Below are 27,905 nucleotides of genomic sequence, written 5' to 3'. Positions count from 1 at the left end.
TCGAGAAGACGCGGAATTAGTAGCACCCCGTCTCAGTTAGCAGACATTACTTGTTTTCGTTCTCTCCGCTATCGGTGCCTCGTGAATCTTTCAAGAAAGGAAGAAGACATGCGCCGATTACAAGGAAGCGACAGCGACGCGGTACGGGGCGCCGTACGCCGGACGCATAATAAAACTGCTTTAAGACGGCCCCAAAAGGGCCGCCTTCCGCCATCGCTTATGCTAGCGGCGATATTCAACGCTCAGAAACCGTTTATCAGGCTGCCTCGTCGCGTCTGTGTCGAAATCCGGAGGGGCTTTGTTCTCGCTCCGGGGCAAGGCAAGAACACCATTTGGCTCTCCCCTTCGCATTCCATCGGCAGCCCGTCTCTCGTCTATGGCACGAGCATGCTTCGTCTTTCTCTCTCTTTCTCTCCTTCTTCTGTTTCTCGTTTTTGTTGCTCTGTCTTTCCTCTCGGACAAGCCTCGGAGGCTTCAGATGCGATGTACACGCGGGATTCATTTTCCGCGGGAGCGGCGGCAGTTAGGCTTAGGACATCCCGAGAGCTTTGTCCTTTCATTCCTTTCCCCAGCATTCGTGTTCGTTCTCTCTCAGCGCGAAATCGTACCGGGCACTGCCAAATGTACACAGACAACGTGACAGCGTATTCGTGCCTTGCGCCACGTCAGCGGTGGTGGAGGCTGCCACCAGTGGGCTGACATCTTTAAAAAAAAAAAGCGATGGAACCATGCATTTGGAAGGGAGCGTAGAAGCTTGTAAGTACGCCGAACCTGTTTCCACTTCCGCCTTTTCTGTGTACTTCCGATTCCCCTTCAGTGTGCCTCAATGGCCTCAGAGAGCGCGGAAGTTTGTTCCGGCCTTTAGATATGCGCTCTCTTCTCGCTCGCGTACCGGGACTTCGACGCTCGCTGTCGCCCGTCCTCGCAGCATCTCGTGCTGCAGCTAGAACGGCGGTTCGTGTTCGCCCGTGAGGAATGAGCGTGAACGCTGCGCGTTTTGTTGAGCTGTAACACGCACGGGTGGAAGCAAACGTGAAATATGACCTAGCGAGCAGGTACTAAGAATACTAAAACGTGCCGCATTGGTAGCGGTGGTACTCGCAATAGCGTCGTGTACCGGTGAGGGATGGCGTTCAATCTGGTGCACCTACAGAACTGTTTTTGAACGAGTATGTTGAAAATCGAAGAAGTCTGCCGTAGCCATACGTTTGCGAATTCTGAGAAATATGTATTGAAATTGGCGAGAAGGAACTAACAATTCTCTACGTATATGATAAGTGTGAAGACTATAATAAAGGCGATTGTGGTGCATAAAATTATTCGTTCGCAGGTGTCTTGCCTAATTGTATTCCAGCAAGAAAAATTGTTTACAAGGAAATTCTATGTACATGTTGGGATCTCAATTCTCTGCTAACGACGTGGTGCTTTTTATACCCAGATAATATGTTACGGCAGGTTATTACTCGCGGAAAAGTGGTATATTTCTGCATGCTTAAAATAATAAACAGGTAAAGACCGAATCTCAAAGAGCTTAAGGTAATAAAACCAGATGCCGGCAATTAACTTCTAACACCTGATTTGTGGTTGAACTTTGAATCTCATCGACTTATGTCTTTTTTGTCCCGGCACTTTACTCGTTAAATTGACTATGAAACATTTATTTCGCCATATGCATGTGCCTTGGGTTATTCTATGCACTTCGATGCAAGACGGAGTATCCACTGCCCTGTGAAATTTAATGTGCAGAGTAGAAAAAAGAAGAAATACACATGTACTATCTTATACCTAAATGCGAGTGCTAGTAAGTTATGCTTGCAAATAAAAAAAAGTTGAACTTACTTTACAACAATACATTGAAGATAGGAACGCGCAGCAACGTACATGCATGGAGAACAGTATTGCCATGGAAGATTACTGGCGTAGTTATTGGTTCACCAGACAAGAACGAACAGTTATGCACCACCTCTTTAAAAACACGAGAACGAACGATCTCTCTACATGCATATGCCCACAGAAGCGTTCTAAACATAAGCTGGGCTCCAAGACAAGAGAGTATATTCAGAAGCGTTGAACCCCACAAATGAATCAGTATATTCAGAAGCCTGGTTTTGGACGATAAGGCGCCTAACGTCTCTGCCACACGAACTGAGCAGTCGATAGAATCAAAATTGAGAGAATAACTACACAAAATAGTAACATGAAAGGTGCCAAAAAAAAAAAGAGAGACTTTAATATTTACGTTCTACCACTTACTGAAATAAGACAAGAAAGGATCTCCTATATGTAAAGGTAAGGCTAAACAGGTCAAAACAAAATGGTTAACAAGTAAAAAAGCAGAAGTAAGGCGAGAAAAATGTAGCCGAAATTTCGTTAAGAAGTCCCTATCGAATAGAAGGCGGCTCGCATTTCCCCGTATTCGACCGCGCAGGACCATCACCGAAATGATGCCTGCTGCCTCGTACGCGGGGTGGAGAGTATACGCCTGCCGTTTTGGTAACGTTGAATGTGCTGTGCTTCTTGAATTTTTCTTTTCTGTTTTCTTATTACTACTGTATTGGCTTCACGCGCCGACGTAGCTCCACAGTATACCGCCCCGTTTCACGGACCGAGAAAGCCGCATACTCAGTACGGCGCTCAGTTGAATTCCCAGTCTCGTTACCGCAATCTGGAAGCTTGCTTCACATCATGCCAGCCCTGTGTAAGAAAAAGATATTCAAATTGAGCCTTTTTTCCTGTGGTCAATGGGCCACCGCGATCTCTTTCACGAACGCAATGATAATAAAAACAACGAGGGGAAGTGGACCCCCCGACTGTACGTATTTTACGGTGCTGTACTTCGATCTTTCCCGTTATCGAGACCCACGTGTTGGTTTTCGCGTCCTTATGCTGCGGAAGACAGACGCGCAAAACAGAAGCGGTCACTCACAGTTTGTGCAATTTATTAGGAACGAGAGTTTGAGAAAATGGCAACTGGCGAGTTAGTTCTTAACGTGGGAGACTGGGATGTAGAAAGCTCAATGACATGCCGGATATCCTATCACGATATGTTACACTTTTGTATCACGATTAAGATATACGCTGGGGCCATGTGAACACACGTTGCGCATACATTCACAACAAACTCGCGCGATCATTTATGTATTCGCCTAAGATGACTTAAAAGAGAAACCCATCTTCTTTTTTTTCTTTTCGACCAGATGTATTGATCTTCCCCTCCACCCCTCCGAAAGCTTTTTGTGGTTTACATCGTTTTGCACGGCCTCCAAGATTGGAGGTAACGCAAGCGTTTTGCACCTACCCTGGTCCATCAATGCCTTCACGGTTGTGCGTACTTTTGACAACGTGGCTATGTCTTGTCATGACATCCTATCACACGACTTCATTATAACTTGATGATGCCGCAGTTGATGATGTCAGAAATTTTGGTGATCTGTGGCGTCGTGATGACGTCATATGGTGACGCTACTTCCGTGATTGTGATGTTTAGACTAACTCGTTTCGACGCCAACGTTCAATTTCCGCGTTCGAGGAGACCTTGTAAGGGTTTCACCAAATGCCCATATGATGAAGAGACACGTGACCACAATGCGAGTTTCTGTCGTGGTTTCGTTGGCACGGAAGGCTTCTGATAACAGAAAACAGTGCTCGAGAGAACGAGACAGTAGAACAAGAGTACCCTTTGATCGCCTCAATTTGCCCTCCTTGCCTCGTATTGGCTGCTGACTCGTAGGTCACGGGATTGAATCCCAGCTGCGGCGGCCACATTTTCAATGGAGGCGAGAATAATTGAGGCCCATGTGCTTAGATTTAGGTGCACGTTAAGGAACCCCAGGTGGTCGAGATTTCCGGAGCCATGCACTACGGCGCCTCTAATAAACATGTGGTTGATTTGGGACGATGAACCCCAACAATTATTACTATTGCCTCTCGTATTTTTAAGCGCAGTGTATACTGCTGTAACGACGTGATCAAAGAGAGGCAGAGATTAGAGACAGTTACGCACAATGACCAGACTGTACCTGGTCCATGCTAGCTGTACTATAGATGAATATCAAATCTATGAAGCCTACTGCGTAGTGCGCTGAAAGTGTTTCAAGTTTCTAATACTGTTGTGAGATGTTTATTACAAATCTACTTTATAATACGGGCAGTGAACACGGTCAGACAACTTCTGAAATATTTTGAAGCGTTGGCTGGTGAATTGCGTCTGAACAGAATCGCGTAACACGGCTAGGCATTTGTGATAACACGGCTAGGCATCTGTGATATGAAACTCGTCCAGCACGACTGGACGAGTTAGTAAAACCAAGGCTCATCATACGATGCTCAGTGTTTCGAAATACGTACATCAGGCTTTACGCCCCGTTAGATATTTCAATGGCAAGTTAAACAGTAAGCAATATTTGTACATTCATAAATAAGAAACAAGTGTCGATTTCAAGCTTTTCACGTGACTGCCGTATTTGGAACGTTATTTGTTCGCTATTCGAGTAGATGTTTTCAGGCAGATTTACTCCACTCATGTAGTCATTGTGCTATAAGGCTTGCACAACCTTCGGCGAACATGCTCGAATGTTTCGCAACATTTGAGTTCAGTGAGCATCAAATGACCATTGAAGTCATATATGCGAAATACATCTAACCTCATTTATAAGATTCCCGATAGCGCAAACCAGTCACAAGAGCTTAAAAACACACAAGTGCCATCGTATGATTTGCAAAGAGACTCTTGTTACGGTGAGGTTAATGGTGAAATAAAGAGCAGTTCGTGCAGAATTTCAGTAAAGTTCATCTCCCAGTTGCGCAGATGACATGGCGTAACCCTTCGGTACGACACATACACGCCAACAACTCGTGCTTGGAACTTAGCAAATATCGGTTGTTTAATGGTTACGCGATAGCGTTAAAAAACACGTCACGAAAAATACTTTGTGCGTATTGCTCGGTGAAGTTTTTTGGTAACAAAAAAAAAAGCGTTCGAAACCTAGCCCCATAGCCCGACAACACTATCACGCTGCACTAATATATGCGAGGATCATGCCTCCAAGTTTTCAAATTAACTCAAAATAGCTGCCATTTCAATGGCAAATAGGACACTTCCAACCAAGACTTTCCATGATATCTAGAATTGCTTCATGCGATAAGTTTGAAGGACAGCGCCATATTTGTTCAGACTGAGGATGGCACAACAACGCATCGTTTCATCTTTCGCGGCGTGCCTCAAGATGGAGTTCTTCTCCCCACAGTTTCTAAACTAGCGCTCCTCGGCCTGATTTCCGTACTTCTACGATCAATCAATCTATCAAAGTATGCAGATTACATCTGCATCTGCACGTCAGGCGTGACGTGCTTTAATGTGCGTGCCAGACTTTAGAGAGCGGTTACAGTGGCGACAAAGTACTTTGAAGTATGTGGACTAGAGCTGTCATCGGAGAAGTGCTCGCTTATAGGATTCACGCATAAGGCGACGGGCCCGTATGTCTTTAAAATCAAAGGACACACGATCAGCTGCGTGAAGATTCACCGATTCCTCGGAGTCATAGTTGATAGCGACCTCTCCTGGAGCCCCCACATCGCCCTAATGAAAACAAAACTCGCCATGATTACCCACGTACTAAGGTTTCTTTCCGGAAAAATGTGCGGTACATCTGAACGAGTGATGCTTAAATTTGATATTGTTCCGTTCCTCGCTTTTATGTGCAACAGCTTATCTGTGCTTTGCGAAACTCGATCGATTGATATGTGGGGTTTGACGTCCCAAAACCACCATATGATTATGAGAGACGCCGTAGTGGAGGGCTCGGGAAATTTCGACTACCTGGTGTTCTTTAACGTGCACCCAAATCTGAGCACGCGGGCCTACAACATTTCCGCCTCCATCGGAAACGCAGCCGCCGCAGCCGGGATTCAATCCTGCGACCTGCGGGTCAGCAGCCGAGTATCTTAGCCACTAGACCACCGCGGCGGGGCTTCCAAACTCGAGAAAGAAACATGCGTGTCCTCTAGTGACTTCAAGTCCAAGCACTGATAAATATGCTTTGGCCTTCCCAGATGCGTCTCTACAGCAGCGACAATCGTCAATGCGCGTGATTATCCAATCAATACTTACATACACTTTGATGCTTTCAGAAGGCACTTAAAACATTTCGCTTAGATTCCATCGCATCACCTCGCCTCATTTCGAACTTATAGACCCCACTCAGCGTTAAGCACAACTCTAGCTCAGCATTGCGCAGTGCTTCCATCGCACTTCACGTATGCAGCACGGCCGCCACTCCCATATGGAAGCCTGCACCCACTCAAAGCTCTCCTTATCATTCCTGCCATCTAAAAGAAGAAACAGTGGTCACATCTAGCCATGAAACAGGCCACGTTACTGTTCCTGCACGAGAAGGACAACGGGCGCTTTTAGGGCTACACAGGTGGTTCTGTTTCTTCACTAAGCTCAGCAGGGGTGGTGGTTATTCCCGTGAAGTCCGTCACACTTAAATTCAAGACGTCGCCTTTGACATCATTGATGACTGCAGAACTCACCGCTATTCGTGTAACACTGTAATTTCTTACTAAAGAACCTTCGCAAGCTTGGCACATCTCGCACTCGAAAGCAGCTTTTCAATATCCCTTTTTCATGAACCTAGTGAGCAGTTGGTTGCTGATATCAGAATTGTTTATCAACAAGCAATCAAGAAGCTACAAAGCATAGCGTATCTGTGAATACCAGGTCAGAGCAGTATATATGGAAACGACCACGCTTGCAAGGCGGCTAGATCTGTACATGATGGTACGCAGGACACAGGCATACTGTTCTCAAGAACTGACGCAGCTAAAAAGATTTGTTTGCTGGCACGAGACCTCACCATGGGACAGTGTCATGGCACTCTATAGCATTCAGTAACGCTCACCTACATAACTTAGATTCGTTTGTTTGTTTGTTTGTTTCCTTGAAATTGCGATCTCAAGGTTCGTTTTCCCTCGGGAATATTTCGTGCTGAGGAGACACTTCTGTGCCACCTGTGGCTTCACATGGCCTTCTTTCTTATTAGTATGGCCAGCACGTCTACGTGTCATAATTGCAGCAGGTCTGAAACAATCACCCATATTCTGTGCGAGTGTCCTCATTTCGAAGCGCCAAGACAAGAACTTACCGCTGCTCTAGATAGACTAGATGATCGTCCTTTGTCGGGATGAAGAATTCTGGATCATTTACCGAATACATCCTCAGCCCAGAAGGCTTTGAAAGCTTTATAACGTTTTTTTTTGCGTAACACTAGCCTTAGAAACAGACTTTAGTGTCGTATTCTTTTTTATTTTGCTTCTTTTTATTTTTTGTCTTCTCTCTCTCTTTTTGTAACATCTCTTTTCTATCATCGTTTATTCCCCTCACCGCTTTCTCTAGCACAAGGTAGCCAGCCAATCTAAGAACTAGCTAACCTCCCTGTGCTTCCGCCTATTTATGTCCTCCTCATCCTTTTCCTCTAAATTATCTCCCGTGCTTCTAAATATTTGAATAATCTCGGAGTATTTTAAATTTTTTGTCGTGCAAAGATTGATTTTACCATTTAATATACCAACCACTCATATAAACCACGTCAATAAAAAAAACTATAGAAATATTATATGAACTCTGTCCTCTATTTATTTTTGATTCGGTGGTAAAGTAGGGCAACACTTCTTTCATGTAAAACAAAATCCTTCTGTAAAATTTAGCGTACCACACGGAGATAAAGAAAATGACAGATACGTGCCAACGGGCGCTCTGGGAAGCATTTAATAATTGATTGATATCTGGGGATAAACCACCATATGACTATGAGAGACGCCGTAACAAAAAGTCACGCAAATTTAGAGCTCCTGGGCTTCTTTTAACGTGCAACCAAATTTGAGCACACGGGCCTGTGGCATTTACGCCTCCATAGAAAATGCAGTCGTCGCAAATATAATTTGATCCGGTGACGTGCGTGTCAGCAGCCGAGTACTTTAGCCACTAGACCACCACTGTGGAGCTTTCTAGGAAGCGCCAAGAACACTTAATCGTAAACGCTGCGTATCTCGCGGAAGGGGTATTTCTACGTGTAGCCTTATAATGCACCATTGGGGAATAAGAGCTCCTGGTTTCGTCAAATGGATTAGCTTCTTAAAAATTTGAAAATGACCTGAGCCATTCAACCTTTTTTATATATTTTTGTCTAGTAAGTAGAAAAAAACACAGAAAAAATGTTAAAGAAATAGAACACAGAGCATGTTACTACTGCTTCCTAAATACTTTTTAGGAAGTGAAAGCACAAAAAAGAAAAAAGTGTTAGGACCTTCAAATCCACCGGCTGCGAAAGAGCACGTAGTGTGCAGCCGTTTGTGAAATAAGTTTAAGAAGAACCGAGGACGAATGCGCAGCATCCCCAGAGTAGAGTGTATTTGCTAGTAGGGCGGATAAGCCTTGCAGAAACTCCACCTGCGCATTCATTCGATATGTTTTCATATCAATGGCTGCGGAAATTCTATTCCACAACTGTGTTGGTGTACATTTAGTTTGAAAGGCGTTTCCATGCTTTCGCTTCTTCACCAACCCCCCCCCCCCTCACAGGAAATAGCATTCCAAATTAAAAAGAGATAGAAAGCGTAGGTATTGGATAAAATAAGTAGCTTTAGTGGCAGAAGTTTGCTTCTTTGAGGAACGCAGGCGGTGTCAGGGAGGCGTGCGCCGGAAATGCTTTAACATCTTCGGAGATTCTTCGAAAGGGCTGTCATGGCAAAGCTCACTGAGTGCTTACTGTAATAAGCTACGTATGACGGCGTCATTGCATCACTGGAAGAATATAGCTATTTTAAGTACGCTAACATACTTGAAAAGGCTACAAACTGTTTTCAGTGATTCTTTTTTAGTTGTTGCGGTTCAGAAGTTTGGTGTCGAGAGGTGGGTTGACGAAGATATTTAACGCCGATAGGGGATGTGCTCCTAAACTCTACAGAGGGGCTGTAAGCTTTCTACACAATATTTTTTCAATAGCATCAGTTAAGTGCCCTAATGCATGAAAGGCGAATCACTAGAACATGTTTTCGTCTTCTGCGATTCACCAGAACGATTGCAGCAGTATTTCGTCACGAAATATGAACCTATCTCTGGGTATACTGTCTCTCACATGCTTGAATATTTTCGTTAGTGCCTTTTCCAACTCCAGGCTCAGCTATCTGCGTCAGTCTACAATGTATACCCTATGCAATACTTTTCAATGGCGTATGTTTCCAGCGTTTCTTCCTTTAATCCGATTTCACGCCAGTGGTGAGATCTTCGTTGCTCTAATGCCTCCAGCAACTGCAAGTGTGCATGTCAATTTAAGGACGCAGGTTCAGGCTAGTTGGTGCTCACTTGAAACTGCTATATCACAAAATTCAGAGATGGCAAACAAGTGAATGCGACACGCACAAGAGCTATGTGTGAAGTTCGCGCTATAGTATTGGCTATTTTAAAAGTTGAAAATAAGTCTGACTTAGCTGATTTCACCCTAAAACGAGCCATTCGGGATCTACTGCATCCGACATACCCAACGTAGGCGGCATTCATGGAGATGTTGCATCTGCTTTAATTATTACTGCCCCTCTAATTCGAGACTTATGAGAGGAGTGGCGCACAAATATCCAAAATGTCAAATACAAATAGAACCACCTCTATTACAGTATCGGTATTGATTGCTTCAAAAGTGTGCAGTTCCAAGTTATGCTATATTTATTGTGTTTGAGTATTAGGAGTATCAGCACAGCCGCCTGTTTACACCAACACGCACTGTGGTCATAAAAGAACTCATGTTCAAAGCTATGCTTGATTGATTGTCAAGTAAGATTTAACGTCCTAAAACCACCATATGATTATGAGAGACGCCGTAGTGGAGGGCTACGGATATTTCGACCACATGGGCTTCTTTTAGCGTGCACCAAAATCTCAGCACACAGGCCTACAGAATTATCACCTCAATTGTAAATGCAGCCGCCGCAGCCGGGATTCAATCCCACGCACTGCGGGTCAGCAGCCAAGTACCTTAGCCACTAGACCATCGTGGCTGGGGAAGCTATGCTTAAGGCCCGTATACTCGTATTTGGGTGCACGTGAAAGAATCCTTGTGCTCTAAATTCCTCGAGCCTTTCGCTGCGGCATTCTTCATAACCATATCGTAGTTTGGGGACGTTAAAAAAGGTTTTAATATTACGACACGACTACTCTAGTGTTGGAATGACTCATAATTCAGGCGAAATATGGGTGTTTGAAGAGAGAAAACCTTGAGAAGGGGTTGTTGCTGGCGTCAACGCTTCGACAAGGGGACTTGTACTCCTCGAGCAACACCCCATTTTTAAGGCTTAATCATATGTTAAGTTCCTAGCACGCAGAAAAGGTCAATGAATGACCGCAAGAAATTGAGTCGCCATATCACAACCCATTTCATGAAAACATTGTCCATTCCATTTTGACGGTACGTTAGGCTTCTCCACAATAAGACACTACTTGCGGCAAAGCACGCTCTACAGGCACGAAGAATGTGGCTTGCAGAACGCTAGGGGGGGGGGGGGGGGGAGTAGGCCAGGTTAGCGCCCACTCGTCCACTCTGTCGTCAAGCTTCACCCTCGCCTTTCTCGGCATGGCGCAGCCCTCCCTTCACTGTGGCCTCACTTTCTCCACGCCGCGAAGCAATGTGATCAGCGCTACACTACCAGACGGAGAAGCCTCGACTATGACTCGCTAAGAATAAAACGCCGTTAAGGAGAAAACCCTTGAACAAAGTGCCGTGTATGAAGGACTACAAGATAACGGAGTGATAATATCTCTAGATTTTACTTCCAAAACTGCGATATTATATGAGAGAAGCCATAGGGGATGTGCTTCGGAAATTTCGATCATCTGGCGTTCTTTAATGAGCACTGACATCGCACAGTACCCAAGCCTCTACCAGTTGCTAACGCATGATGTGACTGCAAAAAATTGCGCGAAAACGAGACAAGAACACAGAAGACACATGCCCAAGTGCATACCAGCGACTGAAATTTTATTGAAGGAAACACACATATAAATAGCAAGAAATGACGTAAAACTTTGGATGTTGCCAGTTAGGTACGTACTCTCTAGTTGGTGCAATGTGATCGAAGGCCTCGCTAAACGTGTGTCCCCATATTTGTGAATATAAAAAGCCTCGGCAACCTCTCTCGCTGTTTTTTTTTCTTTTTGCCGGGACAACGCATTTTTCTCGAAGTAAATGGTGACACTTGTGCTTGTGCGTGTGCCTTCTGGGGTATTGTCTCATTGTCGAGCAGTTTTGCAGGTATGAGTTACCAAATCACCCAGGGTTCAGTACTTTTAAGGATATTGTGATTCGGAGTCTAACGAACGGGTACTTAGCTGAAACATATATTTATGACTTGAAGTGCTCATTCCTGAAATGAAAAGCAAATGTACAGTATTCGTCGACGATTCGTGTTGGCAGCAAGATGAAATTTGCGAGTCGCCGCGCTGGTACAAGAAAATGAGTAGCTGAACTAGAAGCGTAGTAAACGGGAAACCAGTAATGACGAGCACAAAAAAAGATTGTATAGCTGCAATAAATGTTACCGAATCATTCAATATTTACGGCGAGTCCAGAGACGAAAAAAATAACATACATAGCTACCTATGCAAGTGGGCGATGTTCCACATCCAACAAAGCAATTTTCCCCGACGCTTTTATGGGAGCATTTATTTAAGCAGGAGCCATTTCCCGTGATACTTAATCTGCTCGCGCGCACATTGTGCTTTCACCTCCCACTCTTGCGCACGTTCTTATTCCTGTAGCTGTGTCACCTCTCGAACGTTTGCCCATATTTTCAAGAATTTCTTTTTATTTCAGCCTCAGTTTGTGCTGTTTCCCGAACCCCACTCGTAGCTATTCTTTCTTTATATTTTATTGTTTCTTACGCGCTTAAAACATCCTGCGTGTGCTTGTGGGGGAGTGCCGTACAAGTGGGTCCATTCGCACGAGCGCACTCGAGGCCATTTCTCGCCGGAGGTCGCAGAACGTTGACCTTGCAAGTTTTATTACGCTGCTCTGGGGTAGGTCATCCCCTCCTCTCACCGTTCACATGCAAGACCCCCTACCCCCCCCCCCCCCCCCCGCATCTGTGAGCACACGACGAGAGAGTTACGACGACACAACGTTGGTGCGGTAAGGGCTCCCCCGACCAAGACCGGCAACAAGGGACTGCCTCCCGAAGAGGCGATTAATGTGCGTCGTAAGACCCCTTCTTGTCTCCCGCTCTCCGTATGAAAATTACCTTTGCCAGTTTAGTGGGCGCTTGCTTATACCCGGTAGTAACAGGGTAGAGGGAAAGAGGAACCACTGAAGAGGAAGAAGATAGAGTGGACATGAACTCTCTTTAATTCACGTCGAAATCTAAAACAGTAATCTTACTTTTGTTGCTCTCTGCCTGTTTCTCCCTCTTTCTCGTATACAGTCGTGCTTTCAAGAAAGCACACTCGACACCTCTTTTACGGTGTTTCACATTCTTACGCCATTTATCACGCAACGAAGTTCGTTTTTTTTTGTTTCTCACTTCTGTAATACTATTTATATCTGAGTACTCAGCTGGCAAAATGTAGGCGCTGCGGCATGGGCGCCGTTGCACCAAGACTAACAAAATGGTAGGCGCACTTGGGGTGCAGGACCGCCCATTCTGCGCTGTTTGTACGGCCAAGCGGCTTGTTACGGCACAGCCCTGATCTCGCGGTCCGTGTGAAGTAGCGTTCGCGAAGCAGTGACCCACATTTTCTCGTACTACCGCGCTGCTACCCTTCGCGTGCCCGCCCTGCTACTACGGCCTATGGTGCCCCCCGCTTCCCTCCTCCCTCGCGGGATAGGGTTATCGCGCACTCACTGAAAAGGTGGAGGCATTTGTGTGTGTATGCGTGCATGCCTATATAACGCCCAGGGTAATGTTTTGAACAGGAGGTGGGCTCTCCTCCTTCGTAGAGCACAAGATTAGGCCGGGTCATTTTCTTCGAGACGACGAAAATGACTTATGTCCCGAGAAAACTTGGCGGACGAAAAAAAAAGCGTTCTAAGGAGGACGCCGAGAAATGGAAAAGAAACAGGCGCCCCGTTTCTTCCAGTAGAATTGTCTGGTCCGCGAAGGCTACTTGATTTTTCTGCGTTTTATGAGCCAAATTTGTTGTTTCCATGAGATTCCCTTCGTTTGTATTTCTTTACATTTTTCAAATATTTGTGTCAGAACGTGATAAACAGCCGATTTTCTTTAGCTAAAAAATTGAATTTCTTTCAAGCTGCAGAGGCGCACTCGCTTTGCAACCTTCTTTGTTTGCCATTTGTAGGGTCGCAGTGCACGAGCTCTCTAATCGCATTTTCATCGCATAAAGGACCTCAAACCACCTAGAGGTTGAAATTCAGTTGTGGTGTTGCAGTTGTGCGCAAGCCTACGATGAACCTGTAGTTATGTTCACTATTTAAGATAGTGCTGTAATTGCGGAGATGCACGCGCTTGACGATCGATAAGAGACGTTCACTCGTTTTGTTGTTTCCTCTCCTTCGCTCCTTTTGTGAATTCATCTCTGGAGCAGGAGCAAAGTTTCACCTACAGAACAGGGAGGTTAGCCAGTTCTTAGACCGGCTGGCTACTTTGTGCTGGTGAAAGGGGTGAGGGAACAAAAGAAGATAAAAATAAATGTTTCGAAGAGAGAGAGAGAGAGAAATGACAAAATTCATCTCTCCTTCTCACAGAGTGTTCCTCCTCACAGGGCGTAGAGAAACACTCCGCAGGAAGCACACGTATAGCTGCTGCAGACAAACTGGTTCCGATTCATGCTTACAGAACGAGATGCGGGTGCGGACGTCACGTGCAACGCTAGAGAAACGGAAAGGTGTGGCAGGAAGCATGGGATGATTTTTCTTTTTTGTGGCGCACCCGCTGGTCGTGGCGCTGCCACTTTTGGCACTGCCGTGACATGGCCGCGTGTGGCATTGTGCTGGCGTGGGTCGTAACCACATTCAAAGCTCTGTGCACGCGTTCATACTCGGCATGCCAAGAAGAATACCGGAAGTGGTTTAGGTTTTTAAGGCTTTGCTAACCATGCACCGACCGAAGTTAAGCTTCAGCAAACAAGAGACTGTTTAAGGGGTTAAATGTAGCCGTAGCGTAAAAAAACACGGGGCCAAGGAAGAGGACAGGACATGCGCTTCCTGCCCTTGTCTTTTGTGTCTGTGTCTTGAGCGTCATTGCTTCACTGCATGCTTTGAAGCAACGAGCCCAAAAATTGGTACTCCTAAAAGGAAAGCTGGTTTGGTCGCCAAACTACAGCAACCACACAAATATGAAAACTAGTGATTTTTCATCATTCTTTTCTGAAAATTGATAGAAATTCCAACGTTTTTTTCTCACTGCGGAATCGCGTACGTAGTCGACACAAAAATAATGTCGCCAAATACGTGTTGTTATCATGGCAATTGACAAAAACTTAGACAACAAAAACTAGTTTAAACCTCGGTCCTTCAACCTTAATAAATAGAAAGGGAAGTTTTAAAGATAATACTCTATACTTTTCAGCACAAATTTCCAAAATTTATGTTCGCACACTAATGAGCGTAAAGCTTGGTACACGTCGGCAGTAATTATTTCCGTTAAGTACAAAAGTGATTCCCGAGATAAAACAAATACGAGGAGACATTATGAAAGTCCCTATTCCCAGAGACGTTCTTTGTAGGCGTACGTATAGATTGCAAGGCGACGTTTGGAAACAACCCACATTACCATGGATCTCCAACCGTATGTGGACAATTAGGCTTATCGGACTGCGTAAAACGTGGATCACGGGTGACGCGCAGATATGTCTGCCTGTTACCGAACTGTGCACAAATGTGCGAGATGGAAGAAAATATAGAAACAAAGGTGACTCCCGCTTCAGCTGAGCTACTGGAAAGCCCGGCAGCGTTCACAACGGCGGCGCTTACAGAGATAAGCGTGGCCTCGCGACGCGCACTCAATAATTTACCGTGTGTGCGATCCCAACTGAACGTCATGGCGGGAACAGAAGCCTTGGACCCCCTCAGGGCGCATCAAAGATTCACGCGGATAAGTAGTCGGCTGGTCGCCGTGATTCATCTCGCCATTTCATTAAGATAAGCTGCAGCCGCCCACGGCGTGTTTCTGGTTCCCCCTGCATTGTACACCTACAGACAGCATGGTGTTGTTTGATTTTTTCCGGCAATCGCTGGGAAAACAAACGATAGAATTGAGACTGGCAGCATTTTCGGTTCGCTACACTTCTTCGTAGTGAGCTGTAAACATAGTCGGCCTATTACTGCCCAAAACGGACGTAAGGTCGGTTGGTTAGGTTTACCGTGGTTACGATAAGCAAGCCCGCTCTCGCGATTACTACTTATACTAATTTATTTTTCATTTATATTATTTATATGTGCTTAACAAGATTCTGTTTGCCTTCCTCACGGCATGAATAGAAGATTGTTTTTTGAGAGGCATAATGAGAGCCTAAGGAAAATCGAAGCGACGTGGACACTGGGTTCTCGTAACGCCATTTCTAGAACAAAAAAAGAGGACAGACTGTTTGTGCTTATTCTGGGTAAGCGATTGTAATTAAGAGAAAACTTGCTAGTACTTTGCGGACTAGCACTGCAATGAAAGTTGCTGTTTTTTTTACGCTCAACAACATGGCAAAATGAAGTCCACATGAATATCCACATGAACAAGGGCCAAAAAAAAAAGAAAACATGCAGGATTTTCGGCACTGACCAGAAAAGCGCTCGGGTGGACTGCAAAAAAAAACAGTTTATGCCGTTTTCACATATAGTCACACAGAAACGTCTTATACTGCTTGGCGCATGAGCTCTCAAGCACATCGTGAAGCAAAAACGATGAGCTCCTTGTTTGTGAGTCTTCCCATTAATGCGAAATATAAAATGTTCGTTATCGCCATTAATTTAGAAGTGCTCGTAAGCGCGTATTTGATTGGAAAGTTCTCGCAAGAGTAAATGAATAACTCGGAGATGTAGACTAAGCTACAGCTTGATAACAATATCTTTTTTTGTGCATCTGAATTCAACTTTTTTCGTTACCATCGAAAGCACCGAAGGGGCGGTGGCGTCCTCCTTTCCGTCAAGAATGATCTTGTTGTTACCCCCATCTCAGTATGTTTCTTTTCTGGAATGTGCCTTTGTTTCATTGAAGCGTGCTGGTAGCCATGTTATAATTGCTGTTTTTTACCGTCCCCCCGATATGAGCTGCACGTTTTCGGATGAACTTTCTCGTGTTCTGGGCGATATTCACACCCGTTTTCTGAACGCTGTACTTATCATTTTCGGTAATTTCAATTTTCCTGCCCTTAATTGAGTGCCCTTACTGTTCCACCAAGTGATGTTGAAGCGCACAAATTTTTGCAGAGTTGCCTGGACTTTTCTTTAACTCAACTCATCAATTTTCCTACACGCTGCTCAGCGACAAGTTCAAATACCCTTGACCTAATTTTAACAAATGAACCCAATATTTGCTCGAACATTAATATTTTTGATGGTCTTTCCGGCCATGCGATTATTACCGGAAACTTGATTCGCCCACTTGTCGAAAGAATATCAACTAACAAATCGATTAGGTGCTATAACAGAGGTAACTTTGATAGCATAAATAATGAATTGTCGGCCTTTTACGAAGAATTTATACATGGTCACCTCCAGCGCACCATTCAAGAAAACTGGTTGCTGTTAATAAATAAACTTACTGGCCTCATCAATAAATTCATACCTGTCATCACCGTGAAGTTTTCTTGGTTTACCCAGCAGCTCCGACGGTTGAACAACAACAAAAAAAAAACGTTTATATAAACAGGCCGTCCAAAAGGATACCTTTAACTCTTGGACGAAATACAAAAAATGCGATAAGGAATATCAGTCGCTTTTGAAATCTACTCGCCGCCATTTCTTTAACCATGATTTATCATCTATACTTGCAAATAATCCACGCAGATTCTGGCGCGTTGTTAACCCCAAATGTTATCCTGATATAGTCCTAAGCAATAACGATGGTGTTTCAGTTCCCACATCTCAATAAGCAGATGTCTTAAACCAGGCGTTTTCCTCAGTTTTTACCAGAGAAGACGTTTCATCCGCTCCCATATTGCATAGTTTCAGCAGCACAGTCATGCCGGAGATTGTTATCAGTGAAGCCGGTGTTCTGTCCCTTTTACAGAAACTAAAAATTTCTTCCACCTTGGATAATATAGGCTTAAATAATAAAATCCTGAAATCTATATCATTCAGTATCACCCCCTTCTTATGCGCTCTGTTTTCACAGTCTTTGTCTACCGGAACTCTACCCCAAGATTGGCTATCAGCTAAAGTCGTCCCCCTCTTCAAATCAGGTGAACATTCTTCACCGCTAAATACAGGCCCATTTCCTTAACTAGTACCATTTGCAAACTCATGGAGCATATCATACACACTCAAGTAATAAACTATCTCGAACGTCACAATATCATTTTCAATTTTCAGCACGGTTTTCGCAAGGGATTTTCATGCGACACCCAACTTGCCGGTTTTGTTCACGACCTTCATAAATCCATGGATGCTGGTTGCCAGGTCGACGCCATTTTCTTAGATTTCGCTTAAGCTTTTGACCGCGTTCCTTACCACAGATTACTACTAATACTAGAATAACTTAACATTCACCCTATAGTTCTTGCATGGATAAAAGCTTTTCTTTCCTCCAGGTCTCAATTCACCTTTGCTATGACTTTTTATTCTTCCTCTTTACCGGTAACATCTGGTGTACCGCGAAGTAGTGTTCTTGGTCCTCTACTCTTCCTCGTTTACATTAATGATCTACCGAATTCTTTATCTTCACACGTTCGACTTTTCGCGGACGACTGCGTAATATACCGTAACATTTCTTCTGATTCTGACCGCTTAGCTTTGCAATCTGACCTTAACAAAATTAACCATTGGTGTTCAACTTGGCTTATGTCGTTAAATGTTTCTAAAACAAAGTGCATGTCCTTTACTAACGCTGCTACACGTTTTCCAAGTCAATACTCGTTGAATAATATGACACTTGAGTTAACATCTACCTACAAGTACCTCGGTCTCCACTTTCAATCGAATCTATCTTGGCACCATCATATAGAAGTCACTCTTGCAGCTGCTAACCGGTCTGTCGGGTTACTGAAACGAAATCTTAAACAGGCTCCATCGCAGTTAAAAAAACTTGCTTTTACCAGTTTAATTCGCCCTAAAATAGAATATGCCAGTGCCATTTGGGATCCTCATCAAGCCTACATCGTATCAAATATTGAACCTTTGCAAAACCGAGCTTCTCGTTTCATTTACTCAGATTAATCTACCTATTCCAGCGCAACTAACTTAAAAATTGTGCTGAGCTAGAGGATTTGGCCATTCGTCGGAAATATGCACGCCTCTCACTTTTCCACAAACTTTACAATCACCCATCATTACATGACAGTTTCTTTGAACCCGCCTGTTCCATCTTTCCCCACCGTGATCATCCTAACAAAGTCAAACGCCCGCTATCTCGCACACTTCGTTTCGCTCAGTCATTCATCCCGCGCACTATTATTGAGTGGAACAGTTTGCCTGCACATATTGCCACCGAGAAAGACTCGGTAAAGTTTTCAGAGCTCATGCGCACTACGGTGACTAACTAAATATTTTTTGCTTTTGTTGTTTTGTTTTCTTTCGTTTTTTAACTATTGTATAACGCCATGCAATTGCTGCCCGTATTCATGGTTTGCGCTTTGTTGCGGTTGTCAGGTTGCACTGTATCTTGCTGTAAACCATGTTGTATTGCCCCCCCCCCCCCCTATGTAAGACCCTCTTCTAGAGGGCTTTTAGGGGTAACCCGAATAAAGAAATAAATAAATAATTAAGCTCAACCTATAAATTTCTCATAAGAAGAAAATGTTTTTAAACGACCTGATTGAGCACAATGAAAAGTATGCACCACGCGTCCCTTAATTCCTTTTCGTATATTCGATGGTCTATTCTAACTTTATGGTCTTGTTTTCTAGGCTTTAGCAATAAGGATATCTATCAGGATGCTCTTACGTATAAACTCAAATTTTCATCCAAAGCGAAATAAGAAAAAAACGAGACTGACAAGGTTTTGTATTTTCTATTACTTTCATCTTTTGCCGATCTTTGAGCTGCGTTATAGACACTGATTCCACTGTTTTGTTTGTGTTCACAATCACGGGATAGAGCGACACTGTCTCTCGTGCACCGAAGTTCAATGTACTCTTGCGAAAGCTTAAAGTGAAATTAGGGTTTACAAGGCCGCTCTGACGACAGAACAATGTAGTAATTTTTTTCTTCCCTCACTGATCTTTATTATTTAATTTTCTTTTGTATTTCTATCGAACAGCATAAATGTTAGCAAAGAGGTAGCACACACCATTGTTAATATGCTGGTGACCTCCTCTCCCCTAAAAAAACACAGATATGTCTGTCACGGGCCAGACGGCGCTTCGTTTGTCTGTCTGCGTTACATCTTGGTTCTGTTTTTTTTCTTATGCGCGTGCGCAATAGTCCATATCCAGAAATATCGGAACTAGATGATTTGTGCTACAGTGGACACGGTGGCATCGCCGTGACAATGACGCCTGACGTACCGCTGTTCATGCAGGTCCTTTGCGCGTGCCTACGCTTCATAACCGGAGGCGCCGCGGAATCTTTTCAAACTGGAAGCGACGAGCTTCGCTACGATGCCGGCCTGCCGCCATCCTTCTGTGTGGGCGGTGATCCCTTCCGGCTTCATGAGGGTGTCTGCAATCAGCAGCTTGATCACATCGACGATCATTTCGGACAGCCACCCGGGAGCACGATGACGTCAACACGCATGCCCACAAGGGTCCGCCTGTATGCTTTAAATCTGGGACCATCGCCTACCTGCTTCAGTGGACACGGTGGCATCGCCGTGACAATGACGCCTGACGTACCGCTGTTCATGCAGGTCCTTTGCGCGTGCCTACGTTTCATAACCGGAGGCGCCGCGGAATCTTTTCAAACTGGAAGCGACGAGCTTCGCTACGATGCCGGCCTGCCGCCATCCTTCTGTGTGGGCGGTGATCCCTTCCGGCTTCATGAGGGTGTCTGCAATCAGCAGCTTGGTCACATCGACGATCATTTCGGACAGCCACCCGGGAGCACGATGACGTCAACACGCATGCCCACAAGGGTCCGCCTGTATGCTTTAAATCTGGGACCATCGCCTACCTGCTTCAGTGGACACGGTGGCATCGCCGTGACAATGACGCCTGACGTACCGCTGTTCATGCAGGTCCTTTGCGCGTGCCTACGTTTCATAACCGGAGGCGCCGCGGAATCTTTTCAAACTGGAAGCGACGAGCTTCGCTACGATGCCGGCCTGCCGCCATCCTTCTGTGTGGGCGGTGATCCCTTCCGGCTTCATGAGGGTGTCTGCAATCAGCAGCTTGGTCACATCGACGATCATTTCGGACAGCCACCCGGGAGCACGATGACGTCAACACGCATGCCCACAAGGGTCCGCCTGTATGCTTTAAATCTGGGACCATCGCCTACCTGCTTCAGTGGACACGGTGGCATCGCCGTGACAATGACGCCTGACGTACCGCTGTTCATGCAGGTCCTTTGCGCGTGCCTACGCTTCATAACCGGAGGCGCCGCGGAATCTTTTCAAACTGGAAGCGACGAGCTTCGCTACGATGCCGGCCTGCCGCCATCCTTCTGTGTGGGCGGTGATCCCTTCCGGCTTCATGAGGGTGTCTGCAATCAGCAGCTTGATCACATCGACGATCATTTCGGACAGCCACCCGGGAGCACGATGACGTCAACACGCATGCCCACAAGGGTCCGCCTGTATGCTTTAAATCTGGGACCATCGCCTACCTGCTTCAGTGGACACGGTGGCATCGCCGTGACAATGACGCCTGACGTACCGCTGTTCATGCAGGTCCTTTGCGCGTGCCTACGCTTCATAACCGGAGGCGCCGCGGAATCTTTTCAAACTGGAAGCGACGAGCTTCGCTACGATGCCGGCCTGCCGCCATCCTTCTGTGTGGGCGGTGATCCCTTCCGGCTTCATGAGGGTGTCTGCAATCAGCAGCTTGATCACATCGACGATCATTTCGGACAGCCACCCGGGAGCACGATGACGTCAACACGCATGCCCACAAGGGTCCGCCTGTATGCTTTAAATCTGGGACCATCGCCTACCTGCTTCAGTGGACACGGTGGCATCGCCGTGACAATGACGCCTGACGTACCGCTGTTCATGCAGGTCCTTTGCGCGTGCCTACGCTTCATAACCGGAGGCGCCGCGGAATCTTTTCAAACTGGAAGCGACGAGCTTCGCTACGATGCCGGCCTGCCGCCATCCTTCTGTGTGGGCGGTGATCCCTTCCGGCTTCATGAGGGTGTCTGCAATCAGCAGCTTGGTCACATCGACGATCATTTCGGACAGCCACCCGGGAGCACGATGACGTCAACACGCATGCCCACAAGGGTCCGCCTGTATGCTTTAAATCTGGGACCATCGCCTACCTGCTTCAGTGGACACGGTGGCATCGCCGTGACAATGACGCCTGACGTACCGCTGTTCATGCAGGTTGGTGACCGGAAGGATAGCTTCCGTAGCGATTCCATAGCTCTTATAGTGCTGCCGTGTCCACAAGTTTTGGCTGACTGTGTATGTGACTGTTTTTCTATTGTGGGTCTGTTGTTGAGTCTTTCTGGCGATGTCGAGCTGAATCCGGGGCCTATAACGGACGCCGTATGCAAAGAAATGCTCCAGAATCAAAAAGAAATTTTGTCTAAACTAACAGCGGTTCAAGAAAAGCAAAATTCGTTTGAAACTAGAATTCTAGACATGCAAAATCGGCTTCTTGTTATTGAGACTAAGGTGCAAAGCTTAGATGAGACTCGCAGCAGGCTCGCAACTCTTGAAACAATTGTGGCTGAATGTCGTGACAAATCATCTAGTCTGCTTGATCAGGTGGACGATTTGGAAAATCGTTCGAGAAGAAACAACCTTATCATAAGGGGAGTAGCAGAAGATGAGAATGAAAAAGAAGAAACTCTACTAAAAAAAGTAAACGAAGAAATCTTTAGCTCTACCCTAAAGGTAAACATAACGTCTATTGAGAGAATTCATAGGATAGGAAAAAAAAATTCTGGCAAAACTCGCCCCGTCATCCTTAGGCTGGCAGACTATAGGGATAAAATGAAAGTCTTGCAGAGGTGCTCAAGACTGAAGGATACGGGTTACAGTATCAGCGAGGACTTCTCGAAAAGAGTACAGGGAATAAGAAAAAAACTTTGGGACTCTGCTATCGAAGAAAGAAAGGCAGGAAAGAAGGTAAAACTTGTTTTTGATAAGCTGAAGGTAAACAATACTCTTTACTGCTGGAATGAAGCGCGTGCCGAAAGAAGCAAGCTTGGAAATGATGATGCAACACGTGATAAGTGACAGGCACAGGGACAGAAAGATAATTTTAAAATAATCAATTTAAATGCCCGAAGTGTATCAAATAAATCACATATGCTTGAAGCCTTGGTTATCGATCACGAACCTGATATTGTTTTAATTACGGAAACATGGTTGCACGAAATTATACCTGATACTGAAATCGCTCCACCCGGTTACTCAATGGTTCGGAGGGATCGTGATGGAAGAGGGGGTGGAGTTGCTTTCTTAGTCAAGAAAGGCGTTAATTATAGTTCCCTGGACGCAGCAGATGGTATTGAGGCCGTATGGATTAAAACAAAACTAAATAATCGCACCGTGTTTATAGGTGGGGTCTACAGACCTCCAAATTCCCCTGTTGAGTACATTTTGCAACTAAGAAGATTCATGGACAGCCACTTTAGAGAAAAAGACAATATCATCTTACTAGGTGATTTCAATCTTCCGGCTATTGATTGGCATTCGCATGTGGCCGTCGACTCACATGATGCTTCTTGTGACTTATTTCTCGACTTAATATTCTCTTTCAATTTACATCAGGTTGTAAATGAGTTCACTAGAGTATGTGCAACACGGTCCTCTGTACTTGATTTAATTTTATTATCCAACGCTTTGACTTCATATGTGAATGATTGCCTTGTTGAAGAGGGTTTATCAGACCACAAGATGATTATACTGTCCATGAGCATGTCGTCGTGCACCTCACAGCAGAAATCGGGCATCACTTATCCGAACTTTCAAGCTGCCGATGATGTTAGTGTTTTGGATTTTCTTGAAAGGTCGTTTTGTAACTTCACTGCTATTTATGAATCAAATGGTAGCTCTAACTGCTTGTGGGAATATTTTCATAATATAACAATGGAATGCATTAGGCGGTTTATTCCTAAAAGTTTTAAAAAGTGTAAAAGAAATAACCCTTGGATCACGAGAGATATAATTCATGTCAAACGGAGGATTAAAAGGAAGAGAAAAGCTTGTTCTCGTGATCCAAGTGCCCAGAACAAGACTGCACTTCATAACATGAGGCTTGATCTAAATCGTCTTGTCAAGGAATCTAAGGAAAGATTTTTTAATGTAACATTGAAAAAATTTCTGTACGAAGCACCTAGCAAATTCTGGAGGTATGTAAACCCGTCCGAGAAACAGAATACACCGGTCGATGAAAAAATTGCCCTTGAACGCGCGGAAAATTTCAATTCTTTTTTTTCTTCTGTTTTCACCGAAGATGATGGTACCCTTCCGTCCCTTTCTGACGCTTCCAATCGCCCTCCGGTATCCGACCCGTTAATCAACGAAGAAGGAGTATTAAACCTTCTTCTACACATTGACATTAAGAAATCCGCTGGTCCAGACGGCATTCCGAACGAGTTTCTATATAGATATGCTCAATGGGTCGCAAAGTATCTTACTATAATCTTTCAAACTTCAATTAATCAAGCCTCATTTCCTGTAGCCTGGAAAGAAGCTAAAATAATACCAGTTCACAAAAGTGGGAACACTTCTGAAGTGGGTAACTACAGGCCTATCTCTCTTACGAGTACCTGCTCCAAACTGCTTGAGCATATACTGTGTAAGCATCTCTCTAATTATTTAGACACTCACAATTTATTATCACCTGTCCAACACGGCTTTCGAAGGGGATTATCTACAGTAACGCAGCTTGTTGTTACAGTTCACGATTTTGCGCAGGCAATTAATCGACGGGAACAGATTGATCTAATATTCTTAGATTTCGCCAAAGCCTTCGATAAGGTCTCGCATCCCAAACTCTTACTAAAAGTAAATGAAATATTCAGAAACTCAAATATTACTCAGTGGTTCATTTCTTACCTCCATTCTCGTACACAGTACGTAGAAATAAATAAAATTAAATCGAAGTCCAGACCCGTTATATCCGGTGTGCCTCAAGGCAGTGTTCTGGGGCCTCTTTTATTTCTTATTTTTATAAATGACCTGCCCTCAGATTTGTCTGTTCCCGTGAGATTGTTTGCAGATGACTGCGTTATATATAACAAGATCACATCCCTGAGAGACCAGGTAGACCTGAACAACAACTTAAACAAAATTTTACTATGGTGTAATGAATGGCAGATGGTTCTAAACCCCGTAAAATCAGTTTGCATGAGCATAACAAGAAAAAAGGTACCTCTCAAATATAATTACAATATTGGTTCCCACGATCTAAAAAGGGTAACAGAATATAAATATTTAGGGCTAATATTCACTCCAGATTTGAGGTGGAATACTCACGTAGACGTCACCTGTAGAAAGGCAAACAAAACTCTATGGGGTCTGAGGCGAAGGTTACATGACGCAACACCCGAAGTAAAAAGTCTTGCGTACAAAATGCTAGTACGCCCAATAATTGAATATTGTAAAATAGTATGGGACCCTCATACCACCACTAACCTACATAAACTGGAGAAAGTTCAAAGAATGGCTGCCAGGTTTATATTCAATAAATATCAACGCATGCACTCTGCTTCCGATCTTTGCAACCGTGCAAACCTACAAGCCTTAGAACTTAGAACTAAGTATGACCGTTTGAAATTCCTATTCCTCATTATTCGTAGTCAGGTTAAAATCAACTCATTAGATTTCTTTGAAATTTCTCCAGATCCGCGCTCTAGACACAAACACACTTTATATATACAGCCACCAGCCACCCGAAACGACGCATTTAAATACAGCTTCTTTCCGAGGGCAATTAAAGAATGGAATGAACTACCAAACAAAGTCGCGATGTCTTCCTCTATCACGGCGTTTTCTGCAGCTTTAGAATCGCTTATTTTCTCCGAAATAGATGCGTCATAATTCACGATGTCAATGTATATTGCCTCTCGCTTTGTTAATTGTTGTTTTCTATGCGCAGAATGCAAGTGCACATGCCTGTGTTTAACTTTGTCTTTTAGTGTAAATACCTGTGTTCGCTGTATGTCTCTATTTTGTAACGTATTTCATGACCATTTCTTTCATTTGTTTTCCACTCCTGTAAAAACCCCAGCTGGGGTTGACAGTATTAATAAACAAACAAACAAACAAACAAACAAAGTTTAATCAATCAAAAAAGTGCCGATAAAAAGTTGTAGTTTGATTGTTTTGTGGATTTTAACATCATGAAAGCAACTCAAGCCTTAAGAGGTGCTGTAGTGGAAAGCTTCAAATAACTCTCACTACCCATGGTTCTGTAAGATGCGCTGGCGAACACATCCGCTGTGTCAGGGATTGAATCGGGTCTTCCGGGACAGCGTCTTAGTGCCGCAACCACTAAGCCATCACGATGGCAGAAAAGTTCAATGGTCACAACAAGCTGTCACTGTGGTGATACACGCCAGGCACTTAGCAGTAAAAAGAAGACACATGCCATTTGAAATATTTGCTTAACGTTGAAAAAATACCTGGCACACGTTGTCACTGTATATTGTCCTTCTGTCTTACTAAACATATTTCCACACCATATAGATTGCATATGAGTCATCGTTGATATTGTTGAGTGACTTTATTGCATTCTGTTGTGCAGGTATGCACAGACATTATAGGTGCATTTCTAGACTTCCTTTCGCATTTATTATTGGTTTCAAAACTGCACAAGCCCTTTGAATGTCTTTATTTATAAAGGAAGAGTACGTAGCGAATGCACTGGCTATCGTCTGTCCTTTTTATTGAAATTTTCCGGCGCCTCTTGTGATGTTTGCGAAGGGAAGGGGAGTAGCGGGCGTCAGTAAGAGCACCAAGATCACATACAAACTTTCAAAGCAAATTACGACAAGGACATACTGAAACAACTGACGTTGTAGGGGCTTGATGGCGCCCCGCCGAGGTGGTCTAGTGGGTAAGGTACTCGGCTGCTGACCCACAGGCCACGGGATTGAGTCCCAGCTGCAGCGGCTGTATTTTTGATGGAGGTGAAAATGCTGAATACCCGTGTGGTCAGATTTGGGTGCACGTTAATGAACCCTAGGTAGGAGAAATTTCCGGAGTGCTCCACCAGGGTGTCTCTCAATCATATAGTAGTTCTGGATTGTTAAACTGCACATTTGAATCAATCAATAAATCAATCATTCGATCATTTAACAAACCAATCACCCACTCAATTAATCAATCATTCAATCATTCAATCAATTATTCAATCAATCAATCAATTATTCAATCAATCATTCAATCAATGGGCTTGATGGCTACACTGAAGCGGTGCAGTACATAGTGTCACGAGATTAAATCCCGGTCATAGTGGCCGTATTTAAATAGCACGAAATGCTCAGACATTTACCTATTAAATCTTTATTGGGCGCTGAAGAACACCGTGTAGTAAAATTCATTTCGCAGGGCTCCACTACTGCATATCTCATGAACAGATCATGGTTTTCTGCCCAAGAATTCTGGAATGTATATGTATAAAAATAGAGTGGTAAGTCTCTTCAGAAGTAAATGAAGGCGCAAACCTACGCATTATGATGTATTGGAAATAAACGAGAGAAACAGGGAGAAAGATAATAACGAGGAAAAAGCAGGGACGTAGACTGAATTGCCAAATTTGGTTTGCTACCCTACGCTAAGGGAGAGGAAAAAATTGGGGGACCTTAATGTTTTCTCTTTAGGAGTCGGAACGCGATAGCGATTTCTCGTTCCCAGTGCGTACTTCAAACACTTAGTGAATTAAACCTCTTCGTACTTGCTATGCATTCACTACGTGGCCTTAAGGAAACAGTGACATTAGCGTGTTTTCTGTAGTGGGTGACTGGTTTTAAACCCCAAAGTCATTATAATAATCACATCCTCTGACGCCGGCTGGCAATAGACGTTTGTATGCCGCTCAATATTGCTGTAATATATGTGATGTTTTATGGTGAAGGATGTATACAGGACACGCGTTTTTGTAAAGCATGAGCTCCTTTCCCTGCTTTTTCAGGCAGAGGGAGCCCATTTTATTGTATTCACAAGGGGGCGCGTGGCCGAATGGTAGAAGAACCATTTGCCACGTAAACGACACTGTTCGACCTTCACTTGGACTCGAAAACCTAAGTTCGATTCAAACTCCGGCCAGGATTTTTTTTTGTAATTTATTTTACTTGCATCGTTCTCATTTGTTTAGTCACGCATAAGATGGTTTTTCGCTCACAATCAACGACACCGACACTGACGCCGAAACTTCTGCGAAACCAGTTCTTTAGCGCCATCGCCTTAATAAGATCTTAAAAAAGAACAAAAATAACAAAGCAAGCGAGGAAAAAAAAACGGTGAAAAGTTCATTGCTCACGCCCCCTACCTCGCGAACACAAAGTGGACTGTTTTCATCGGAGCTTCCTGACAGTTTATTTTCGTCCCTTTTTATTCTTATCGGCCACGCTACAACGCGTATTTTATCCTTTAGTTTGGGGTTGCTGCATGCTGAACGCGCTGGTGGAGGGAAATAA

General features: G+C 44.4%; 1 protein-coding gene across 5 annotated transcripts in view; it reads left to right on the top strand.

Annotated features, from left to right (window-relative positions):
* The window catches only part of LOC119169137 (lachesin-like), a 157,691-nt gene that overhangs the window by 37,404 nt on the left and 92,382 nt on the right, over positions 1–27,905 (top strand). Inside the window, exon 2 of one of the 5 annotated variants that reach the window (XM_075893927.1) lies at positions 19,672–21,633. The exons of 3 other annotated variants lie outside the window; for them this stretch is intronic. In XM_075893927.1, the coding sequence (XP_075750042.1) occupies positions 19,870–21,633 (1,764 nt within the window). In that variant the 5' untranslated portion in view covers positions 19,672–19,869. Of the gene's footprint in view, positions 1–19,671; positions 23,981–27,905 lie in introns of those variants that run through there. One more of the 5 variants, XM_075893920.1, reaches the window with a different exon arrangement.

This window comes from Rhipicephalus microplus, chromosome 1 (genome assembly GCF_043290135.1).
Source record: "Rhipicephalus microplus isolate Deutch F79 chromosome 1, USDA_Rmic, whole genome shotgun sequence".
NCBI classification, from domain to species: domain Eukaryota; kingdom Metazoa; phylum Arthropoda; class Arachnida; order Ixodida; family Ixodidae; genus Rhipicephalus; species Rhipicephalus microplus.
Note: the sequence above shows the minus strand (reverse complement) of the source record. Positions and strands in the feature narration are given on the sequence as shown.